Source organism: Lasioglossum baleicum, chromosome 1 (genome assembly GCF_051020765.1).
Source record: "Lasioglossum baleicum chromosome 1, iyLasBale1, whole genome shotgun sequence".
Lineage (NCBI taxonomy): Eukaryota > Metazoa > Arthropoda > Insecta > Hymenoptera > Halictidae > Lasioglossum > Lasioglossum baleicum.
The window spans coordinates 20,389,679-20,410,849 of record NC_134929.1 but is presented as its reverse complement, the minus strand read 5'-3'; the positions used below and the strand labels follow the sequence as shown (position 1 = coordinate 20,410,849).

The 21,171-nt window shown below is 44.6% G+C and overlaps 2 protein-coding genes across 7 annotated transcripts in view; one reads left to right on the top strand and one right to left on the bottom strand.

Annotated features, from left to right (window-relative positions):
* The window catches only part of Lsm11 (U6 snRNA-associated Sm-like protein LSm11), a 36,549-nt gene extending 35,571 nt beyond the window's left edge, over positions 1-978 (bottom strand). For both annotated transcript variants that reach the window (XR_013008660.1, XM_076420769.1), the window contains exons 1-2: positions 763-978; positions 606-672 (exon numbers count right to left, since the gene is read on the bottom strand). Coding sequence is in view for 1 of the 2 variants with exons in the window: in XM_076420769.1 (XP_076276884.1) it covers positions 606-672; positions 763-963 (268 nt within the window). In the remaining variant the exon portion in view is untranslated. The remainder of the gene's footprint in view (positions 1-605; positions 673-762) is intronic.
* Positions 1-21,171, top strand: part of Eip74ef (Ecdysone-induced protein E74) — a 215,547-nt gene that overhangs the window by 70,271 nt on the left and 124,105 nt on the right. For 3 of the 5 annotated variants that reach the window (XM_076420639.1, XM_076420618.1, XM_076420629.1), the window contains 3 exons: positions 2,729-3,026; positions 3,158-3,425; positions 3,509-3,610. In XM_076420639.1, coding sequence (XP_076276754.1) covers positions 2,883-3,026; positions 3,158-3,425; positions 3,509-3,610 — 514 coding nt within the window. In that variant the 5' untranslated portion in view covers positions 2,729-2,882. The remainder of the gene's footprint in view (positions 1-2,728; positions 3,027-3,157; positions 3,426-3,508; positions 3,611-21,171) is intronic. The other 2 variants (XM_076420649.1, XM_076420657.1) reach the window with 1 other exon arrangement.

Genomic DNA, 21,171 nt, shown 5'->3' with positions numbered 1-21,171 from the left:
AAATATTTGTTCTAATTTAATTTTGATTTTAACACTTACACGTTTTGAAATGTACAACAAAAAACTGAAACACTAGTTTATCGTAGCTAAAAGGTGACCGGAGATTTTGGAGCATTTTTTTCAACAATTCGTTAATGTTCCTCCAAAAATATTACAAAATTTCTCTGAATGTCCATTCTTTGCTCACTAACATATTAATTTATAGTCTTCGAATGAGAATTTGTGCAAATATGTTAAATAGAAAAGGTTTTAAAGAATCTATACATTTTGGTTGGCTACATAAGGGATAATGAACATTTACGTATCAAGTTAAAGAAACAAATCATTTGACATATCGAATTTGTGCAAATATGTTAAATACAAAAGGTTTTAAAGAATCTATACATTTTTGTTGGCTACATAAGGGTTAATAAACATTTACGTATCAGGTGAAAGAGAATCATTTGAAAATCGAAGAACGCCAGTAGAATAGAACGCAAAGTTTCATAGGGTCGCCATCTCTGGTGAACCGTGCGAAGGTTTCATCGACCGGCTTATAACCTCACTTTTCGAGCGAAGAAAACGGAACTGATAGCTACGGATTGATAAGCGTAATCGTGTCTTACCTTGATGGGGTAAAAATCGTTGCCTCGAACTTTCCCCTTGCGCGACGTCACTCGTCACGTTTTTGTTCTGAAAGGAAAGAAAATGAACGGGAGCAGAGGGTCTCGGCTGATAACGGCAAAGAGAGGGTGCAACAGTGGATTAAGCCGACATACGCACTTTCGGTTTACCGGACATGCCCGATAATATTGACTCGAACTTGGAGACATTGTCGTACAACGGAGCCTTCGAATGTTTGAGCGATGATTTCGTCGAGTACAGTGCTTTTAGGGGGTTGAATTTGTCACTTGTCACGTCTAAGCTCTCGTCGGATGAGCTGCTGTCGGTGTCTGCCATGTCAACACTGCCGGGTTCGGACATTTAGCGCGAAATTCAAATCTCAAACTGAATTCACGATTTTATGGTTCTTATAGTTATGCAGTTAGATTAATCCTCCAGTGTAGAAGTCGAGCGTACTCAATTTTCCGTATATATTTCTGCGAGAGTAAATCAGAAATTCATCAGAGAAATTCCATCATAATTCAAAATTTAATCTGCACAAATTTAATTGATGAATCTCTTGTATTTTAACCCTTTGCATTCGGAGCTATTCTAATTAGAAAACCGAATTTTTCTTCCGGCCTGAAATATTTCCATTTTGTATGATTTTTGTAATTTGATCGGTATAAAACTGATATAATACCTGGCACAATACTATCAGTAGTTTATTAAAATATTAGTTACGTTTAGTAATTTATTGAATACAAATTTAACAATGCAAGAAACATTTCAAATAATGCTGTAAGAATTATTAGTGGCGTCTCCGAGTTACCACTCGAGTGCAAAGGGTTAACACGCATGTATGATTTAAAGAAATTCATTTCACAACTACCATCGTTCAACAATATTTCAAAAAAGTGAATGGGTGAATTTTCACCGTGAGAAATGTATGAGGGTTAAGATCGTGTGTTCTTTGACAATTAGAAAGTTTGCAGAGGCGAAATAACGAAAATTTCGGAATGTCGCTTTACCGAAATGAAGGGAAGCGATGGTTGACGAGGTTGGAAGTCATTGGAGGCGGTTCGATAGGGAATCGATAGGGAATCTGGCGGGATCGTTGACTCGAGATCGTGGAGGATACCGGTGGCCAGTGCGTACACGAGTTTCACCTGCCACGGAGATTTCGATCGGGAACGGGGCGAGCTCGTTGCACCGAATTGCATTCCGCCGGCGAGCGAGCGATATTTGAATAGGTAGGGGAGCCCCAGAGGATGTTAACCTCCATGGAACGATAGAAACTTTCTTTCGCGGGCTGAGGAGGATTACGTAAAGGCGACGCGTAGAAGCTGCATAGAAACGCGCCGCGGCGGCGGGAGAGCGAGGTTACGCGCACAGGAAGTGAAACAACCCGCGAGCCAGAAAGAAAGTTTTCACTCGGTGTTTTCACTTTCATGGAAATGCCAGCGATCGTGTTCCCCTCGTCGCCACTCTATACTTAGACGAATCAACGTCCGATTCGTAGCTGCTTCTCGCATCGACGGGTCGCCCCGGTACTCGATCGAGGGCTCGTCACGTGGCTCGTCGCAATTAAACGAAATCGATTCGATTTCTCGGTATCGATGACGATCGATCGAAACCGTTCGAAGCACGAACGCTCGAACTACCCGGTACCCTCCGCGGAGGCTCGTGTCTGCGGAACGGGAGAAAGTAACTTCTTTTTCTTTTCTTCTCGCCGGCTAATCGAGGAAGTTAACGAGTTAACTCATCATCCGCGCTCTGTTATATTCCCTGGTAGCTTTTCATTTTTCTATTGCGCTGCTCGTAAGCCTAGAATACTTTACGATCTCGCAGTATACATTCCCTGTGGTAGAGACTGGATCATTTTTTTCATCCGACGATATCTTTGCCATCTTCGCCTCCATTTAAATGTCTGTGCACCGGTCTTGCTTCGATCGAACTTTGCTGAATGTCCTTTTGGTCGATATCTTTGCAACCCCGAGATACGTTTAAATATCGTGAAAACGTTTCTTTGCTCCGATTCTCAGTTCGCCTAACGTGATTATTATTTCGAGGATTTCTCTTCGCGCGACTTCACTATCTTTCGTAGAAGTTAGCCGGTTGCTAACGGTGGCTGGGTTTGTTTCAGGGGAATTGGAGCAGCGTGTAGTTTCAAACCGAGAGAAAGGTCTGCGGAGCAGGAAAAGGAAGGAGGCGAAAAGTGGGGACGATTCGGAGGTGGTTTTGGATGTTAGAAAGCGCGGGGGTGGCTAGAAAGGCCCCGCCGCAGGGTACGGGTCCCGATGCCGGTCCCCGTATCGCAAACCCTCACGCTGACCTCCACCCTCGTGCCCAAGGAGGAGTCAAACATGCCCTTCATAGACGACGAGCTACTCTGGTGCCCTGACAATGACGGCAAAATGGTCGACTTGACGCAATGTCTCCAGGTTGGTACTGAAAAGCGTGTACGCTCGGTCGCGGTAGCGATCTAGCGGGAACGATGACAAAGCTAGATGATAGGGCTTGGAACAAACGTTTGGACACAATCACTGACACACACCTCCTTCTGCTCTACTAGGAGAGCAGTACCGGGCAGTCGGTCGAATTTTCCCCGATGGAATTGAGCGCCCTAGTGGGGACGCCAGCCGCCCCAAACATACCGGCGGAAGAGGGCGAGGGGATGGTCGGTGTCCCAGGGGAGGAGCCCTTCGACACGTTGGACACGTTCCTGCGGGAACTGCAAGCCGACCTGGCGGAGGCAAGCCAGCCTACGTCCACCACGTCCTCCATCGCCTCGTGCAGGCGGCAGAGGTACAACATCGCGGCCGCCAACCCCTTGCTAGCGGGTGAGTATCATAAAACACATCGAGCCTACTCCCTTTAATATACATCATCACGCACGATTGTCTTTCTTTTTCCCGTGGGGTAGAAAAACTAGCAGCTCCATCGTCGCAAGCATCGCCAACCTCCATCCCCTACGCAACGAGGGCGGAGATCAAGACGGAGAACATTCAGCCGGAAACCAGCAAAGGTAGGCTTCACACGTGCGATTTTCTTTGCTGTTGGCGGGTTGCATATTCTCAGGGGTCGATCTACTTATCATGCAACGGTAACGTAGTTTCATACGGTTTCTGTATTACCGGTGGAGCTAGTTACTAACGATTACCTTCTTTTTCGATCGTCGAGACTGGCAGAACTCCAGCCATATCGACCAGTCGGTATAGTAGAGTTTCTATCGGTCAATGATCGACCGAGAAGAACCAGTTACCTTGAAATGGTAGGAAAAATAACGAGTCTTGCTACAGGCGCGCCCGAACTACTCGCGGCACGCGAGCAATGCCGATTCGCTACTCCGAAAGGGAAACCGGCCAAGGCCTCGCGAATCGCGACCAGACATCCGCGTTAGCAATAATTGCGCCTGCGTTCTTGCGTCGAAGCGAAAAAAAAGGCAGGCGGCGGCTCGGTGTGCGGCGTGCATACTGCATACGTACGTGCACCGGTCGCGGCCGGGCACACGTGCACGCGGTGGCCCAATTCTTACAATTTACAGCCGTGTCGTAACACGGCCGTACTACGCGCATACACGATTTCGCGATTGCCCGCGAGTCCACGCCGAGGAGGAACGCGTTTCGCGACCTTAAAGGTTCGAACATTATGCGAGACGCGCTTCGGATTTTACTTCTAACTCGTTACTCGTTTAGATGTCGCGCGTCCACAACGTACCTGTCGTCGACGACGACAACGGGCTGGCGTCCTCGTCGCGTGTACGAGACACCGCTCGAGTGCTAACGACCTTTTGTAGGCCGCGTGAGACGCTTGGCCTTTAACCCGGCCATTTAAAACGATCACGAGCTTTTTACGTTCGCCGATGCTCGACGATAACAAACGACGATAAGCCGGCTCGCCAGAACTATCCGAAGTTCGTCGAGGCAAGTCCTTCGACTGCGAACAAGCCCAGTCGATGACGACACGGGGTGCAATGTCTTCGCCATTAATTATTCATAAATAAAAAGAATATATAAAAAGAACTCTTGTGCATTTGGTAGATCCTAGGTGTGGCATAATGTAACAGTCATTCTAATCGACGGAGTGGAAACAACCTGTGAAGAGCAGACCTAAAAAATCGTATCTGTTTTCTAAATATTGAGAATCAAAAAGAAAATTTATATCCGGTAGCTACGTATCAAGAACAACAAAATAGAATTTTATTTCTGTTGAAAAGAAATTAACCCTTAGCACTAGAGATGTGAATTAGAGTCATCACTAAAAATTGTTCACGTAATTATAAATGCTGCAATGTGTTGTAGTATCACGTTGCAAACGGAGTTTAGCGTATACAATGTTCTCGAAGGATTCGAAGGCTGCAGGACTCGAAGAATCCGATCGCAGGCCGCGGACAATTACGTGCCGTTAGAACGCGAATCGGAATGGGTGCTCGCCGTTGTTCTTTTCACATTTTTAGAAAGCGGTTGGAAAGTGAGAGACCGAACTTTCTAGCAATACTATTATAAATACAGATTAGACCGAGTCTTTGGACGAAATATCGACCGAAACGACTGCGGCCGTTTTCAGTTTCCACTCGCCCTAACGAGATCGGGGGATCTGCATCGCTCCCGCAGCGAAACTCACCGTAGAACTCACGTTCACTCGCTTCCCTGCGAACCTCAAATTCTGTTTGTTCTCGTAACAACGTTTTACACACCGATCACGAGAGTACTCGCGTACTTCGAACGTTGTTGGAACGACAAAGCAGTGAACAAAGTTCGAAGAATGTTTTAAGAGTGTTTTAGGTACTCTTAATTATCTTGGATCGTTTGCTACACGTGATTGCTACCCAAGTCTTTATTAGAGTGAAATATTCATTATTTAGTAATAACTATGATTTACAAACTAGGTCCAAGGTTAAGGTTAAGGAACTAATATATTCATCGGCTAATATGGAAGCGTGGTCGAATTTAGACCAGCGTCTAAGTTGGACCTAGTTTGTAAATCATAGTTATTAGGACTACTAATAATAATATAAATATCGTCCTTGTTAAAGCGCGTGTAATTAATTCAGATTCAAAGCACAACTTCTAATTACATAAATACTATTAGTAACTGTTGAAATCTGTTTCTCAAAATACATTGACCAAGTTACGCTACTCTCCCCTAAGTTTCTACTTATGATATACATTGGACAAAGACCATCATGCAAAATCATGGACCAAACACGAAATTCCGACCGATTCGTGTCCTCTCCACAGTCTCCAACGGCGAAAGAGAAAAGAACTATGTAGCTCGTTGCTTCTGCCAGAGTGTCTCGTCTCTTCGACACGCGTCACTTTCGCCGTGTGCATTCTGCGTAACCGGCAAAAAGTGGATTTTCACGTAGAGTCGGCGCGTCGATCTTCTCGCGATCCATCATCCAGTGTGTACGCGCCGCGAAAAATGGGACGCCGGTCAATTTCCCACGTTCTCGGGCTCTCGAACACGATCGAACCAACCGTGAACGCTTATACACACAACCTGACGACCTCCTCGACGCACCGCGCTGTAAACGTAATCGCGATTATCGTCGGCTGAGAGGAGGATCGAGTTTCGATCGCGCGAAAACGCCGCGCCAGATAATACACGCGTTTCTTTACCCCCTGTTGCATCCAGCTGCGCGACTCTGCTGCACTTGTCGCTACCCTCGTTCCCTTGACCCTCTTCAAACACATAAATTCTCTCTCCCTTCCACTTTCTCTCTCTCTCTCTCTCTCTCTCTCTCTCTCTCTCTCTCTCTCTCTCTCTCTCTCTCTCTCTCTCTCTTTCTCCGGTTTCTCTTCGCCCCTCCGAGTGCTTCCGTCTCATGACACTCGGGTTGGGGCCCTACGGAAATAGATTCGAGACCCGGCGTCTTGTCTCTCTTTCTCTCTCCCCTTTCTCTAGATTCTTCCTCGTTCCACCGCGCGTCCCTCGCAGCTACTCGTTTCTACTTCTCGCTCGAGGAAAAACAGGTGCAGCGAATCGATATAGCTGCGTGCACGCGTATCGATGCGTCTTCCTGCTCAACGTATATTACCGTGGACGCGTGCGCTGTCGCGTGTAGTCTTAATTTCCACAAATTATAGCAAATTGAGAAATGAATTCATGAGCACAGTCGTGCGTCGCGCAACGACGCGTCCTGAAATGTCCGTCGTTAAGCGGTTTCGTCGTTAACCCCTTGCACTGTAGCAGCGAGTTAGCCTCGGGATGCAGATTTCGAACAGAATTTACTAAATACGTATAATTCCCTTGAAATCCAAATGAAATTTTGTAGCTGTCGGTGCATAAACATTCTGCCAACGTTCCTTCTTTTTCGAAGGAATTATTCTTCTAATCTTTGAGACTTTATTCCATTTTTACTGGTTTTATCAAATCATACGTAGACTGCGGATGTTTATGCATTTATGGCTTGCGAAAATTTTCAAATAATCCTGTAATACAAAATTCGATAGAGTTTAGTACGATTTTTACGTGTTTTAGATCTACAAAGGCTGTTTCCATGACAAATACGATTCCATTCCATTCCACTTTCTTAAACTTTGTCTACAAAAAATGGGAAATTGCATAAACATCCGCAGTCTAGTTAGAAGAAATGTATTGACACCCCAAGAATTTTCTTGTAATCTTTTTGTTGTTCGGAATCACGCCCACCCACTTTTCCCACAAATGCATAAAATCCGCAGCAGCGCCCGCTCTAGCGGTTACATCGCCCCGGACAAAAAGACAAATTGCCGCCCCTTAAGAATATATATATGTTTTTTAAATAAAGGTACATATTTTTTATTTTCAATACAAATCAAATCATTTTATTTAAATTTTAATAAAAACATATATTTAGAAAGAAACATATAACATAACATTGATAATCAAGCAGTACAAAACAGTAGAAATTAATTAAGAAATATCTGTACCTAGCAACAAATTGTTAACCATATAATTTTTTACATTTTTAAATGCTTTTAAAAATGTATATTATTGCACAAACAACTACGCTAAAATCACAAAAATCTTTTTTTCTTACTTTCAGTTCTGCAAACTTTTTTATTACATCTTTTAAATTTACTTGATCAGCAAATTCATACTGAATTGCCAAAATGATCAAACCATTAAGACGATTTTGTGTACTAGTCGAACGTAAAAAGATCTTAATTAATTTTAGCTTAGAGAAACTCCTTTCGCCACTTGATACAGTTATGGGTATCGTTAGGAATATTCTTAAAGCAATATGTAGTAAGGTTTGGGGCAAAATTTAGCTTTGTAATTAAGCTTAGTACATTGCTTAGGCTTTCTTTTTGCCCCAAAAAGGCAGATACTGCTGAAATTTCATCTGCTAACTCTACCCCATTTATGTCAACAGAATCACCATCAGTTAAAATACATTCTAAATTCTCAAAGCGTTTTTGTAGCATTTCTTTGGACATAGAGTATTTAAATCGTATATATTATATAAGAATTGAAAATAGTTACTATGATTACTAAGTTGTTTAAATCTAGCATCTAGTGCATTTAGTGCTTGATCGATTGTAAAATAATTAGCGAACGAAAAAATCGATATGTGAAATTTTCTATTAATTGGGTATTTAACACATTAATATTTTTCTCACACTTACAGCCAAAATGGCGCCCCGGACAAATGTCCGGGTTGCCCCTAGAGTGGGCCCTGTCCGCAGTCTAGATAGAGCATACTATCGGTTTGTTGCAATTCAGATTTTGCGTAAAGACGCATCGTTTTTCGATAGATGTTGCCTCGATAGATCGGGCTATGAACGATCGTCTGATTAGCGCGATTTCATCGTCGGGACTGGGCGGAAAGGGGGGGTGGTTTCGAGGGTCGAACCGAATCGGAACGAGCCGAAACGAGACGAAACGAAACGGGCCGAGTCGGGCACGCAAAGCGTCGAATTACGCGGAATCGCGTGTAACCGTTGGCCGTGTTCGAGGGATCCTGGATCGTTGGGTAATCGGCTTCCTCGTATTGCCACACACGGTGCCACGGCGCGTATACCGTGTTCCGTCCCCGTTCCACCTTTTCCCCGTCGCGTCGTGTTCTCTCTCTCTCTCTCTCTCTCTCTCTCTCTCTCTCTCTCGTTCTTTCTCCTCTCCTCTCTCTCTCTCACTCTCTTGCTCTCCGGTCCGTTTCCAGTCCGATAGCAGCGTTTGAAAGTGAAGTCAAGATGGCCACGTTAAAGACATCGAAGCCGTTCCCCGTCCGTGTGTGGAAACGAGGCTCGCGCACCCATACACCCACGTGTTTCCTCGCGTCGCACACACGTGCACGATACGCGTTTGCCAAGCGCGTACGTTTTCGTGCGTGCACACTCGCTCCTGGCCGGCGATAGTGCAGCCACGTAACGAGAGTGTTGACATTTTCTGCAATCGGGTCAGGGCCCTCTGCCGAGCACCAAGGCATTACCTATAACCCCTCCCGAGGCGATACTCGATACTCGCAGAGAGCCGACTTCGAGCTCCCAAGCGATTTTCCTCGCGGAAAACCACGGACCTGCCGAGAACGCGTTTCCCTAATCTAGGAACGGTCTTTGAAAATGGAAGGTCTCGGGGATCTTGGTACATATCACCGGCGATCGAGTGCAAAGGGTTCGACAATTTTCTTTTTTACGATGATTAAACAATTTTTCCTAGTACGTAAACTGCCTAGAGTTTACAGAGAAAAGTCTTTCTTATTCATTGGTTTAAAAAATTCATAGAGCAGATGTAAAACAGTAAATATGTTTGTAGGATTTAAAAATACTGTTGTTTAATTGTTTCAATTTTTCTTTCGCACAAAAATCCGCCGTCTACTTATCATTTTATGTATCATGGTTTAAATGATAAGTGCGCCTCCAGATGTCTCGTGACTGAAATTAGTCGTTCCACTGCTAATGACAGACGACCACGTGACTAACGTTAGTTCTTTGTAATCAGCTGATCTTTATGTAAAATAACAATTTGTGTGCTGCCTGAACTGCAATAAAGTGGGGTCGAATAGATTTCCATTCTTGATGTTTTTAGCAGGTTGAAAATAATATAACAGATTATAATTAGGATTTGAATGCATCAAATTCGCTGTCTAGCGACCTTGTCTCGGAAAATCTAGGAATTTAGTTTCCCGTGAGAAATGCTTTTAATATTTGAATACACCCACACGAGTATGCTGACGAGCAAGGGGTTGCACATTTCGAAGGAAAACTGTTGTGGCAATCTAATACGAAAAAGGTTCGGGTACCCGTCGGAAAAGATTCTGCATTCGCTGGTATTTTCCGTTTCGAGAGAATTTATGCTGGCTCGTGCTTGGCGGACTCAGACATCACCAGGGAAACAGATCTTGCTCGTAACCCATTTGGAGACAATAGTGGAAATGGAACGGCGATATTGTGTGCAGATCTGGTCGGTGAGTCAGCGTGCACGTCGCCTTTTCCTCTTTCCTCGCGAAAGGATTAAACCAGCGCGCGCGGCCGAGACGCTTCGCAGCATCCGTCCTTAGAAATCATTTTTTTCTACTTTCACGTGTAGAGCCGCTCTTTTCTCCGCTCGAGCTCATCTGGAGCGCCGGTTTCCATCGTCGAAAGGAAAGTAAACGTCGTTTTTCCCGTCGAAGAAAACAGAGTCGCGCTCCCCTCTGTGCCTCTGCGGCGAAGCGAAAAAATATTCTCTTCGAAAACCGTAGATGCGGAAGCCGCGCAGAGAGAAACTCGCGCTTTCGATTCCCTTCCGATTTCTCCGCCGTCCGAAAACCTTGGAATAATATTTACCAGGGACCTGGAGAGCTACTCGAGAGTTCGCCAATTTCTTTCGTATCCGCGACGCTTCGAAGCGGATTCCATGAACCACCTGTTGGAAATCCAGCGGAGCTGTTCCCACGGAACGCCGGATTCTCGCCCTAGCCGAAAGTATTTATCGGCTTTCGACCCTGTTTCGATTCGATTCGATTTCATTAGATTCGCGGTCGGCGACAGCTTGCGAATGCTGCGAGCATTTCCCCGTTCTGGCTCCTGAAGCCACGCCTACTTCTGCTTTTCGCACGCCCCTTGCTCCTGCGGGCTATTCCAGCGCAAAGAGCTTATTGTTAGTCATCGATCACTTTAAAGTGTAAAAATATTAAACGTTTAACAGAAGACGACAATTACCGCCCGCAATGTGTTAACAATGTTTTGCACTATTACAGGTTGGCAATTATGTACAATGCTAATCGTACTTATTAGGTAGTTTCGTAGATGTAAACGATTCGAGCGCACTAGCTCTTAAAATAACGCTGCTCGTTCCCAGCGAGGGGAATCCAGAAGTTCCAGAAAACCGAAAATACAGGCTGCAGATTGCCTGCCGGAAGATCATCACGCTCAAAGGGACTGTCAAGGAAGTCCCCGACGTAAACAGTGTAGCGGAATCTTCTGAAAACCGGAGCCGCCGCACGTGTTCAAAGTTAATGCCCGCTAACTACCCCCTCGTGTGTTAACTGCCTCGGAATTTCCTTTTTGTCAACTCTTCTGACCCGATCTTCACGGCGCGCACCTGTCGTCTTCCTGTTGTACTAATTGAAGTCTCATCTCTTTATTTTGTAGTTAATAGCGCTAGCGAAGTACTCGCGTTGCGTTAGAAATTTGTTCTTTCGAATTCGCACAAAGATTCACAATGTAATAATCTTTCTTTATTCTGATGAAGTTGTCCATGAAATTGGGAATTCGCACAAAGGTCCGCATTCTAATAATTTTTCTTTATTCTGATGAAGTTGTCTATATTGTTTATTCGAATCTGAACAATGTTGTCCAGCAACAGTGCAAACGTGTTTAAAATCTCGATTCAAGTTCCAATGGAAGAACTTAGAAAAGTTCGTGTCTGCTTTCGGGCGAAAGTGTTCCGAAGATTTGTAGGGCTCGGAGGAAAGGTCAACGATCCCCGGAGGATTTGGGAAAGTCCAGTGAACATTGGCAAAGGATCGGTTTCCCAGCGACAGTCTGTCGAGTCGAGTTTGCCCGTCGTTCCTCTGGCAACGCTCGAATCTCACCGCGGAAATCTCCAAGGTCCGTTCATTGTGTCGATACGATACTTCCTTCCCTCTTTATTCGACGATAAAACGCGGCGGAGCCGACAATGCGATTGGCGGCACGCTCGGTATAATTAAGCGCGAAGGACACGCGGGTCGGTAACTTAATTCCCACGAGCGTGCGTACGAGTGTGAGTACGAGTACGAGTACGAGTACGAGCGGCTTCTGGCCGTACATGTTCAACCTACTGGGTCGCTTCGCTGCTCGCCTGCGTTTCCACGCAATTTCCACGGACAATCTTCCGACGTTTTTCGCAATAGCAATTAGAAATGGCTTGCGGGTGTCGGGGATCCCACAAGAATAACCCCTTCAGTATGCTGCACACTTTCCGAGGTCCGGCTACGAACATCCGCGAACATATGCAATTTTTTTAGACGATCATTAACCTCCCGACAGCGCAGCTGATTAGAATTTCGGATGATTAATATTAATAGGCTCCATAAGAATCATTCATTGATAAATGAAGCGGTAAATGGTTCTGATCGACATCAATTTTATAATTACGAACAGGGTTTGAAGTTCGAAGGTTAAACACAATTAGACCGCGGATTTTATCATTTATGACAAAAATAAGTGGGTGCAATTTAAAAATACAAACGATCGAAATAATTTTAAGAAATCCATACGATATTTCTAACTTGCTGAAATTATTTAAAAAATAATGAAATGAGTATCTGGCTCCTGTCTCTTGGAAAATCTAGTGCTTAGAAAATGTACTAAATTCGTTTTTGTTCGAGCAGCTGCAATTAAAGTGTTGAGTGGCTAAAATAGCGTGAATAAAACTAGACTCAATTTCATATTCATAAAATGAATAAAATCATTTAGAATATAACTATCAAAGTCAGTTGGTTTCCGAATAATCAGATTTTGAATGATCTTGCTGTAGCAAAAGGAAGCTTAGAAAATATTAGGTGACGTTGCTGCGATTTGTTGGTTCGCAATTAGATATTCTGTAGCTTTAGAAGGATTCATTAAAAAGAGTCTAGCCATGAGAATGGACTTCGGAAAATTATGAATAATCGCCGGTAGGTAATGTGTTGAAATAACTGCAAAGGTGGCAGTGTAAAGTGCTTCTGTTCGTCGGTGAATTGGAAGACGAAGAAGATTCGCAGAGAGGGACTGGCCAGCTAACCGAGACCATAATTCCCGAGACGAAATCGGCGTCTGTGTTGTGGCTCGAATCGACTCTGCTCAGCTCGGCGTAATGATAATCCGTACGCGAGTAGAATATCCGCGAAAGTAGGCCGATCGAATTCAGTAGCGTTGGAAAATATATAAGCAAAAAAGGAGGGAGGCGGGTACGTTTAAACGACGACGACGTCGTTGACGACGGTGACGGCTACGTCGTAGCTACGTCTCCGTGTGTAATCTTTTATCCTTGGAACCTATCCCATATGCCGGCAGGTAAACAGTTTCGCAAGAGAATCACGGCAAAGCGAGACTCGGGAATTTCCTTATACTACGCGAGTTGCGGCGCGTGTTGCCGGCGACGACGCACACTCTCGATCGGCTGCGAAATTGGGTTACGGTTAGCCAGCTAAACGATCGATCGATCGATCGATCGATCGATCGATCGGCTACTTCTCTCGATCGGATCGATCGCCTGGCCTAGCGTGGCAGGTGGCTCGCCACGCGAAATACCTAGGTTTCCGGTGACATAATTGAACCGGTCTCTCTGCACCGGCGCTCGCGAGCTTCGCCACTGTACGAATTCGACGGTGTGGCCTCGATCAGCCCGTTTCGACCAGTAGCCGTGTCTAATTGCCCCGGTGAAATTGAAACTTCGATCCTCGTTGCGCAACCGCAAGGCCCACTCGAGATTTTTCGCGAACCGAACCCGACCGATTACTCTCTCCTTCGATCGGAGCACGATCATCGACTCTTTTACTCCTGTGTGTAGAAGGCAACTTCGCACAATCACGTAATTGATGACACACACACGATCAGAATAATAGAGAGCGGATCTTTATGCAAGATGAAAATGTTCTACCTGAATTCCAACAAACTGGAGTGAAACAGAAATTTGTTTTCTTTCTTAATACATTCAATAGGTTGAAAAGAATGTGATAGTATCTTCAAATTTTTCTGATGTTTTTACTGTTTGAAATTTCACCTACTCAGTTTCGGCATAAATGCATCAAATCCGTTGTGTATTTAAAAAATTCTCACAACTTTACAATCGACGGTGTTTTCAGGACCATTCGCTGCGTTATTTATTATACCGAGCCTGCGAACGAAAACATTTTGGTCGTCCGACCGTTCGAATCTCGTCGTGTTCCTTTCCTGAGACCGTATGGTAATAGTGTTGCAGGATTTCCCATCGAGGCTTACCGGATTTCGTTGCGTCACTCGCGATCGCCGAGAGTCGAGTCGTTTCCATTTTGTTTATTCGTCCGCGTTCGCGGAAGATTCCCGATCTCCCGAGCCGAATCGCGGCGAGTCGATCGTAAATGTCAAAGCGATTGCGTCCACGTTGCAGTGAGAACCAGCCTTCCTCGCACGCGTCCACGATATAACACAATCTCTATGAAAACGCGGACTTCGCAACTTTTCCAGAAGAACAATTCCATGCTACTATCTTGTTTCTAATCCACCCCGTCTTTAATCATCCACAATCTCCAGCATTTTCTAATATAGCTGTTACTTTAGCTTGGACGTTCGAACCCGTTTACGACAAAAATGAAAATTCGAGGGGAACTTCCGAAGAGAGGAAAATTCGTCTTTTCTATTCTCCGAAGAAAAGAAGCGTCGGCAGAAGTAAGAGGAAAGAGTCGAGCCTGGCACAGCGTGCAATTCAAAGATGGGGGGAAGATTGAATAGCACAGATTCCAGCTGGAATGTCCGATGAGAATCTCTTGGAACGGATAGATAGGAAATTCGCTCGTGTGTGCAACAAAGGAGGACGCAGTTAACCGTTTCAGAAAAATCAATTTCCATTTCCCGGCGAAACAAATGATTGTCGCGTCTACGAGACAGTCGCCACCTAGGAGCGCGATGTATTCCGATATTATCGAGATTCCACTCAATTCCTCGATCGGACTCGACAATGGGGAAAAAGCTTGGCTCCTGAAAATCGAGCTCCCTCGCAGCTGGCGTAGTCCTCGAACCCTGCGATTACCATGAATTCGTAATATCCGGCGCGAGACGTCCGTCAAGTCGCCGTAGGCACTGCTGATGTCAAAGGACCGGTGAAATCAGACGTTCGCCGTGAGATTGATAGGATCTGTTATTGAACGGCCGGCTTGCTAGAAGTTCTACACCCTCCGGGAAATTGTCATTTCCTTATCATTAAGAAATCGATGCGACGTTTCCTCTGCATTTTCTGCGTACGTATTCTTCCCTGGTTTCGCTCCGTGCTTCGAACAGCGTCGATTAAAAATGGCTGTTCGATAGACTATTAAATTTATTGCTACCTAGTCGTCTTTCTTTATAATAGTCTACACTTTCTACAATATTTAGTCGAAATGAGAATCGTTCTTAAGCAATACAACGGTGCCGGTGATCAGTGACACCGTGGCATTCAACGCGTTAAAATGTATTTGTAGATAATGATAACAAAACTCACACAGTTTCAGGGTGTGAGACTTTTAGTCACCTGGATGGCGGACTCAACTCTCCGCTGTCTAGTTATTGCACAGCAAGAGAGATAAATTGCAAATCAAATTCGTACGAAACATCGAGAGACAATCGTGCCTACTCCTCCGGTATTGCATCCTGGATTCGCGCGAGCCAGCCCAGTTACCGTGAAACGCGTTCTCCTCGCTTCCGTTTTCTGGGGCCAGATATCGATAGATCGATGCGCGGGGGAGCATCGTTCGCGTGATCGCGGGGATACGTACAAAACAAGAGAGACAGACGAGAGAGTGAGCGAGATAGAGAGAGAAAGAGACGAAGGAGGGGATACGCGTATGGCAACACAACAGTTTAGAGTGAAGTGTTACGTCAGTGAAAGTGTTATGCCAATGTGGGCCGAGGCTAACCTGTGAGCCCTGTCTCCGCGTGTACACGCACTTACACACGCGTGGAACGCGCGCAACAAGCAACGAGCAACGCGGTGAGGAGGAGAAGAGCGCGCGAGCGGAGCGGATCGGAGCGGATCGGCGACGAACACGGTGTTCGCCGCGGTGTCGGAGACGAAATTCCGTGTCGCTTAATGTTACAGCCCGTAGCCGCGACCGCTGCCACCGATCTGTTCTCTTTCCGATCCTTTCCGATCCCCCCTAGCCCCGCTGTCATGTCGCCAGCCACCGCGCCGTCGATCCGCGGGAAAGGATCGAGAAACTGAATCGAGAGGCGTGCATGTTCGATGACGAGGACCTGGACTGGACAACTTCTCCGCAGAACTCTGGTTCGGTCACACCTTTCACGCTTCCTGTGCTTTCGGTGCTGCGTTTGTACCCGCGATCGAAACGTTTCTATTCGAATCCAGTCCTCAAAGGGATCGCGCGACGTCACGTGCCGAAAATTTTGCCTCGCACGTCTCGTGGAACGCACAAGGGCAGGACATCCCCTCCATTGACGCTCCAATTAGAATCGCGTCTCGCTACCTAGTCATCTTCCCAGCTCTGTACAGTAGGCTACAGTTTGTATAATGTTGAGTCGAAATGTTTGGAGAACACTGGGCAAGGATATTTTTGCTTCATCTACTTTTCACACTATTCCTATGTTTCATTCGTTGTCTAAGGTTAGTCCATTCTTACGACCACTATTACAATCGGTAACGAGTGATGCAGCAACGGGGGAGGGGTATTGGGATCTAGATGATGGTAGGGAGCTGGTAGACGCCACTCGGCGGCGCGTTCAGTGCCAAACCATCTTCTCATCTTTGTACAGTACCGAATGCTGATAAAATGAAGACAGCGGTCGTTCGTCCGACGATATCTCCGCGTACCGAATACTGGTCAGCTTTTATTGTTAGGCGGGTGACATCTTCGCCGAAGAATGCGCCGTTAAGGATATGATACGTAATCGGGCCCCCAACGTGGGACGCGAGTATCTATCCACCGTGGACTGGTGTAATCGAGCGCGAGACGATCCTACGATTCAACGATCGCATACGATCCACGTTTCTTTTCTCTCTTCTCGTCGGTTAATCCCACGCGACGCGGGTGTCTTTGCCTATGCATTCTTCCTTTTTACAATGATCGCTTACAAACTGTCGTAATTAGAGTGTCTACAAGTTACTTATTAATAGATCGGATCTTTGTATAGTCTTATGGTTAATTTTATTTCTCAAGAATTTTTTAATTTTTCTAATATTTTCACTAGAGATGGGATCAAGTACCTCGCAAACAGGTTCGAACCTTGATTGATGGAATTCGCACTCTCTATAAGTACTTCGAAAAAAAATAGTACTCCCAAGTGTACTCGAACCTTTGCCAGACAGTTTCGAACCCTTTTACAAGTACTATGGTAAATGTAAATAATACTTGCAAGTATACTCGAATCTTGGTTGAACACTTTCGAAACTTTCGAAATTTTTATGAGTATCGCTACGAATTTCCGTATTCTTGCACGCTCCGTGGCAACGTAAGGCTATTCCGGCGCGGCGCCTGTTTACTTCTTTTTTGTAAACACGCTGTGGAGATGATAGAGAAAACGGGGTCTCATAAGTTTACATGCTTCTATCGATGATTGTAGTTTGGAATGTACTTTGCGACAAAAACTCTCTCTGATATATTATATCGAACATTATCTAGGTGTTGTCGAGAACAATCATTTGTATATGTTAACTGCATTATTGGATCCGCTATTCAAAGCATTAGCTTTTTCTAAAGATGAATCTATCCCTCGAACACGGAATGCCTTGACTGATATAGCCACTAATTATATTAATAATGATAATTCATCAGCAACGTGTAATAGTTCACAGACGCAGATGTCCGAAAATCGGCACCATAGCGAATTATCAATTTGGTCATCCTTTGACAATGAAATAGCAATTACAAATAATACGATACCTATCTGATCGTCTGCTGTGTTAGTAGTGGAAAATTATCTAAAATCAAAATATTTAGCACGCAAAGAACACCCGTTATTATTTTGGCGTGAAAATTCAATCAAGTACCCCATTTTATCAAAACTTGCACGTGACTATTTTTGTATAATGGCCACATCTGTATCTTCAGAAAGAGTTTTTTCAAAAGCAGGAAATATCATGGATAAAAAAAGAAATAGGATAAAATCAAGTATTGTAAATGAAATATTATTCTTAAATAGTTACGAATTTAATAAAGAAAGTGGTTAAAACCTAGCATGCAGTTCTGATTTCCAAGATTCGAGTACTACTTGTGAAAGTTCCGATTACTTTCAACATCGAAGTACTCATAAGTATCTTTTCGAAACTTGTAAGTTCTCATTCCGAGGTTCGATAACTACTTGTATACAATGAATACTTCTCCAGTATAATCATTGAAACTTTTATTGCTTTTAAGTAGTAATTGAAACCCATGAAATGAAACTAGATTATTGAACTTGACTCGGATTCGTGAGTACATATTGAACTTGATCCCATCCCTAATTTTCACTGTTTCGCATTCGATCTTGAAACTTGTTTAATTAGAGGTCTCTCGCGGTGAGAATCAAACGAACGCTTTGCTGTTGCGAGCACGTAGCTGTTTTTGCAACTTTCGGAAGATTCGATCGCATCTTCTACGGTCCGAAGGCAAATTTCACTTCGTTAAATTGGATCTCGTAGAACGTAAAGGAGAAACTGGACTATGTGGCCACACGTATGCATTAACGGACACGCCGTAGGTTTTCGCGTGGATCTGCAACATTTTTTCGAGAACAGCCGCCGCGCCGCCGCCTGGTAATTGAAACGAGGGCCAGCGAATGAAACGATGGTAAAAGGTTGCAACGGTTCCAGGAACCAGTGGGGGTAACAGCGCGACAATTAAGTGGGAAGAAACTCATTTATCGAGCCTGGACCAGCGTGCATACTATACTTAACACCTCGATGCATTATTTTCTACGCCGTGTATCGGTCTGGTGCTCCGAATCAATTTTTAAACTTGCTCTTCTGTTACATGTTTCGCCAACTCGTTCTATGCATTAATCATGAAACTGAATTGGTAAAGTACAAAACTATGAAAACGTTGAAAATATATCTGAACATTTCTAATGAATATTTTAAAACGAAAAATACATTTCTAGTGAACTCATACTTCTGAGAGTTCACTTGGGAAATTTTTATTTTGCACAATGCTGAAAAACGTCTTTGCTCCGACGACAGGCGCCAGGAAAACAACGCTAACGATGCAAACGGGTTAAGGGGTTAATTGACAGTTGGGTCGTAGCCGCGACTGACTGTCACCGGAGTAGAAGTCGCGAATCGGAAACGAGCGAAAATAAAATCGGGGGAGAAGGTGTTCGGGCAGTTTCGAGAGATTGAGCGACAGCGGACAATTAAGCGGGGAGAGTCTATTAAGCGGGGATTACCGTGGCGACCGGTGACCCACTGGGATTCTTGCCTTTAGTCCGAGGGATCGATCGATACACAGCGACAGGTGAAACAGGTAGCTAGAGCGAGACCCGGGAAGAATCTCCGTGGAAATTTCGCGGGAACACGACCGGCGAACAGGAATTATTCATGGCGACCAGTCGCCTAAACGTGACCCGTCTGCTATTCGTGAATCCCGTTTAATTATTTTCGTCGGGAATCATCGCTGGCTGATCGTCGCACAGTGAATCCAGGAAAATATCTAGACGATGCTAATTGCCCCTGTTTTTTTTGCGATTTTTTCACAAAATTGTCCCGCGCGAGGCTGTGTTTTTTTAGCACGTTGTTATTCATTCTGCAACTGCTGCTATTAGAATTGACGTCTATGTTTTATCTGATGGCTAAATATAATTTAATGTTATTGATCATGACTACATTATTTAATGATTAATCGTACGTCATGCAATACGTCATATTTTTTGTATTTCTGTTTAGTACATATGGAATTGTAGGAGTGCAAGAATTCCACTTTTTTTTTTACATGAAATGTAGTTTTCCAATTATAAATTAATTCTTGGATTATTATTCTTCGATCGTTCACCGTAAGAGGTTTGTGTCTCGTTCGTATAAATATCGTTTATTTGAGAAGAGAGTTTCCACGGATTTGGCGAGCGCAAAAATACAGTTTTTTTGTTTGGAAAACGAATTCAGGACGGTGATACTCTTTAAACGTTTTTCGTCAGACGCTCGGCGAATTTAAGTTGTCAGTTACTATTAAAATGGGTTTGATAAGGGGGTCGACGTGTCTCGAAGAATATACACTGGAAGCTACAGGCTGCTGCGGAAAATTTCGGAAAATTCCGGCAAATAAATCTACTAAAGTAAATTCGATCGAACTCTTTCACACGGAACTGCCCGAATTGTTACGAGTGTTGCTGTTTCTCGAAATTTACTCGCATTTCTCAACATCCTGTCCGGAGAGAAACGTCTACAAATCAAATGTCTAAAAGATCACCACTTGAGCTGACGATATGAAAATTTTCGGATTAATTCCACCTATTTTATAGGAACTGTGCGACTGATGACGGTGCAAGAGATAGCATAATCGCTCGTCCACGGAAATCCTGCGTCAGGTTCGCGAGCCTCTTCCATTCTAACCTCGGCGATCGAGCCGCAGCCCGAAACCGTTCGCGATTCCTTTTATCTGCGCGGAATTGCAAACCCGTTCGACGTTGATTTACAGCCGGGACATTACGCAAAGCTCGACGTTATCTTCGGCACCGCGCTGCCAAGGAGCGCCGCCATTTTCTCCGCGTTTTCCTAAATTAATGGCCGTCCACCTATCGGGCCAATAAAGAATCCGGCGAGCTTTCCTCGGTGCTCGGATCCGATCGACGCGCTCGATCGAGAAAAACAAATCGAAAAATTCAAATCATATTGCATTTCAACAATCCCTTCTGAAGATGTTACGATTTCGTGGACCAAAAAAAAAATGCTGTAAATGAAGAAGGATTCGTTCAGCGGTTACAGCTCGACCGTCGTATTTCTGCGAGAAAACGGTTTCTTAACCACCGCGAGCAATCGTTGACCAAAAACGGCATCGCGAACGAAAGGAAAGATTCGCAGCTGGAGAAGGGAGTGGTTTTCCAGCGACGCGACGGGACTTTTTATCCGAACTCGAAAAAAAGACCTATACTCGTATGAGTTTATTTTTTGTCGTATTCGATCTCGAATAATTCAGCGAATAATAGTCGGAAGAGGACCGCAATGTAATTTCAGCGTTTAGAGAGCTAGTGGGAAAGATGCACATGCCGCGATACTCATAAATTAACAAACACTGTCCGATAGAATTCTCCGAGGAAGCTCGATGTTGAAAATGCGATAACGGATGTGCGTAAACATGACACGTGTCGGCTCTCTATCAGCCCTGCTATTATAAAATGTCCGTCGAGATAGGTACCTGCCAACTGCTCTTACCACTCCTCGTGTAACCCTTGCGTAGAATTTTTAATAGACCTAACCCAGACCCTTGCGTCGAATCTTTAAGATTCTAGGAACGTGTTAATTACACTTAATAGAGTAGAAACTGTCGAGCGTCTGCAG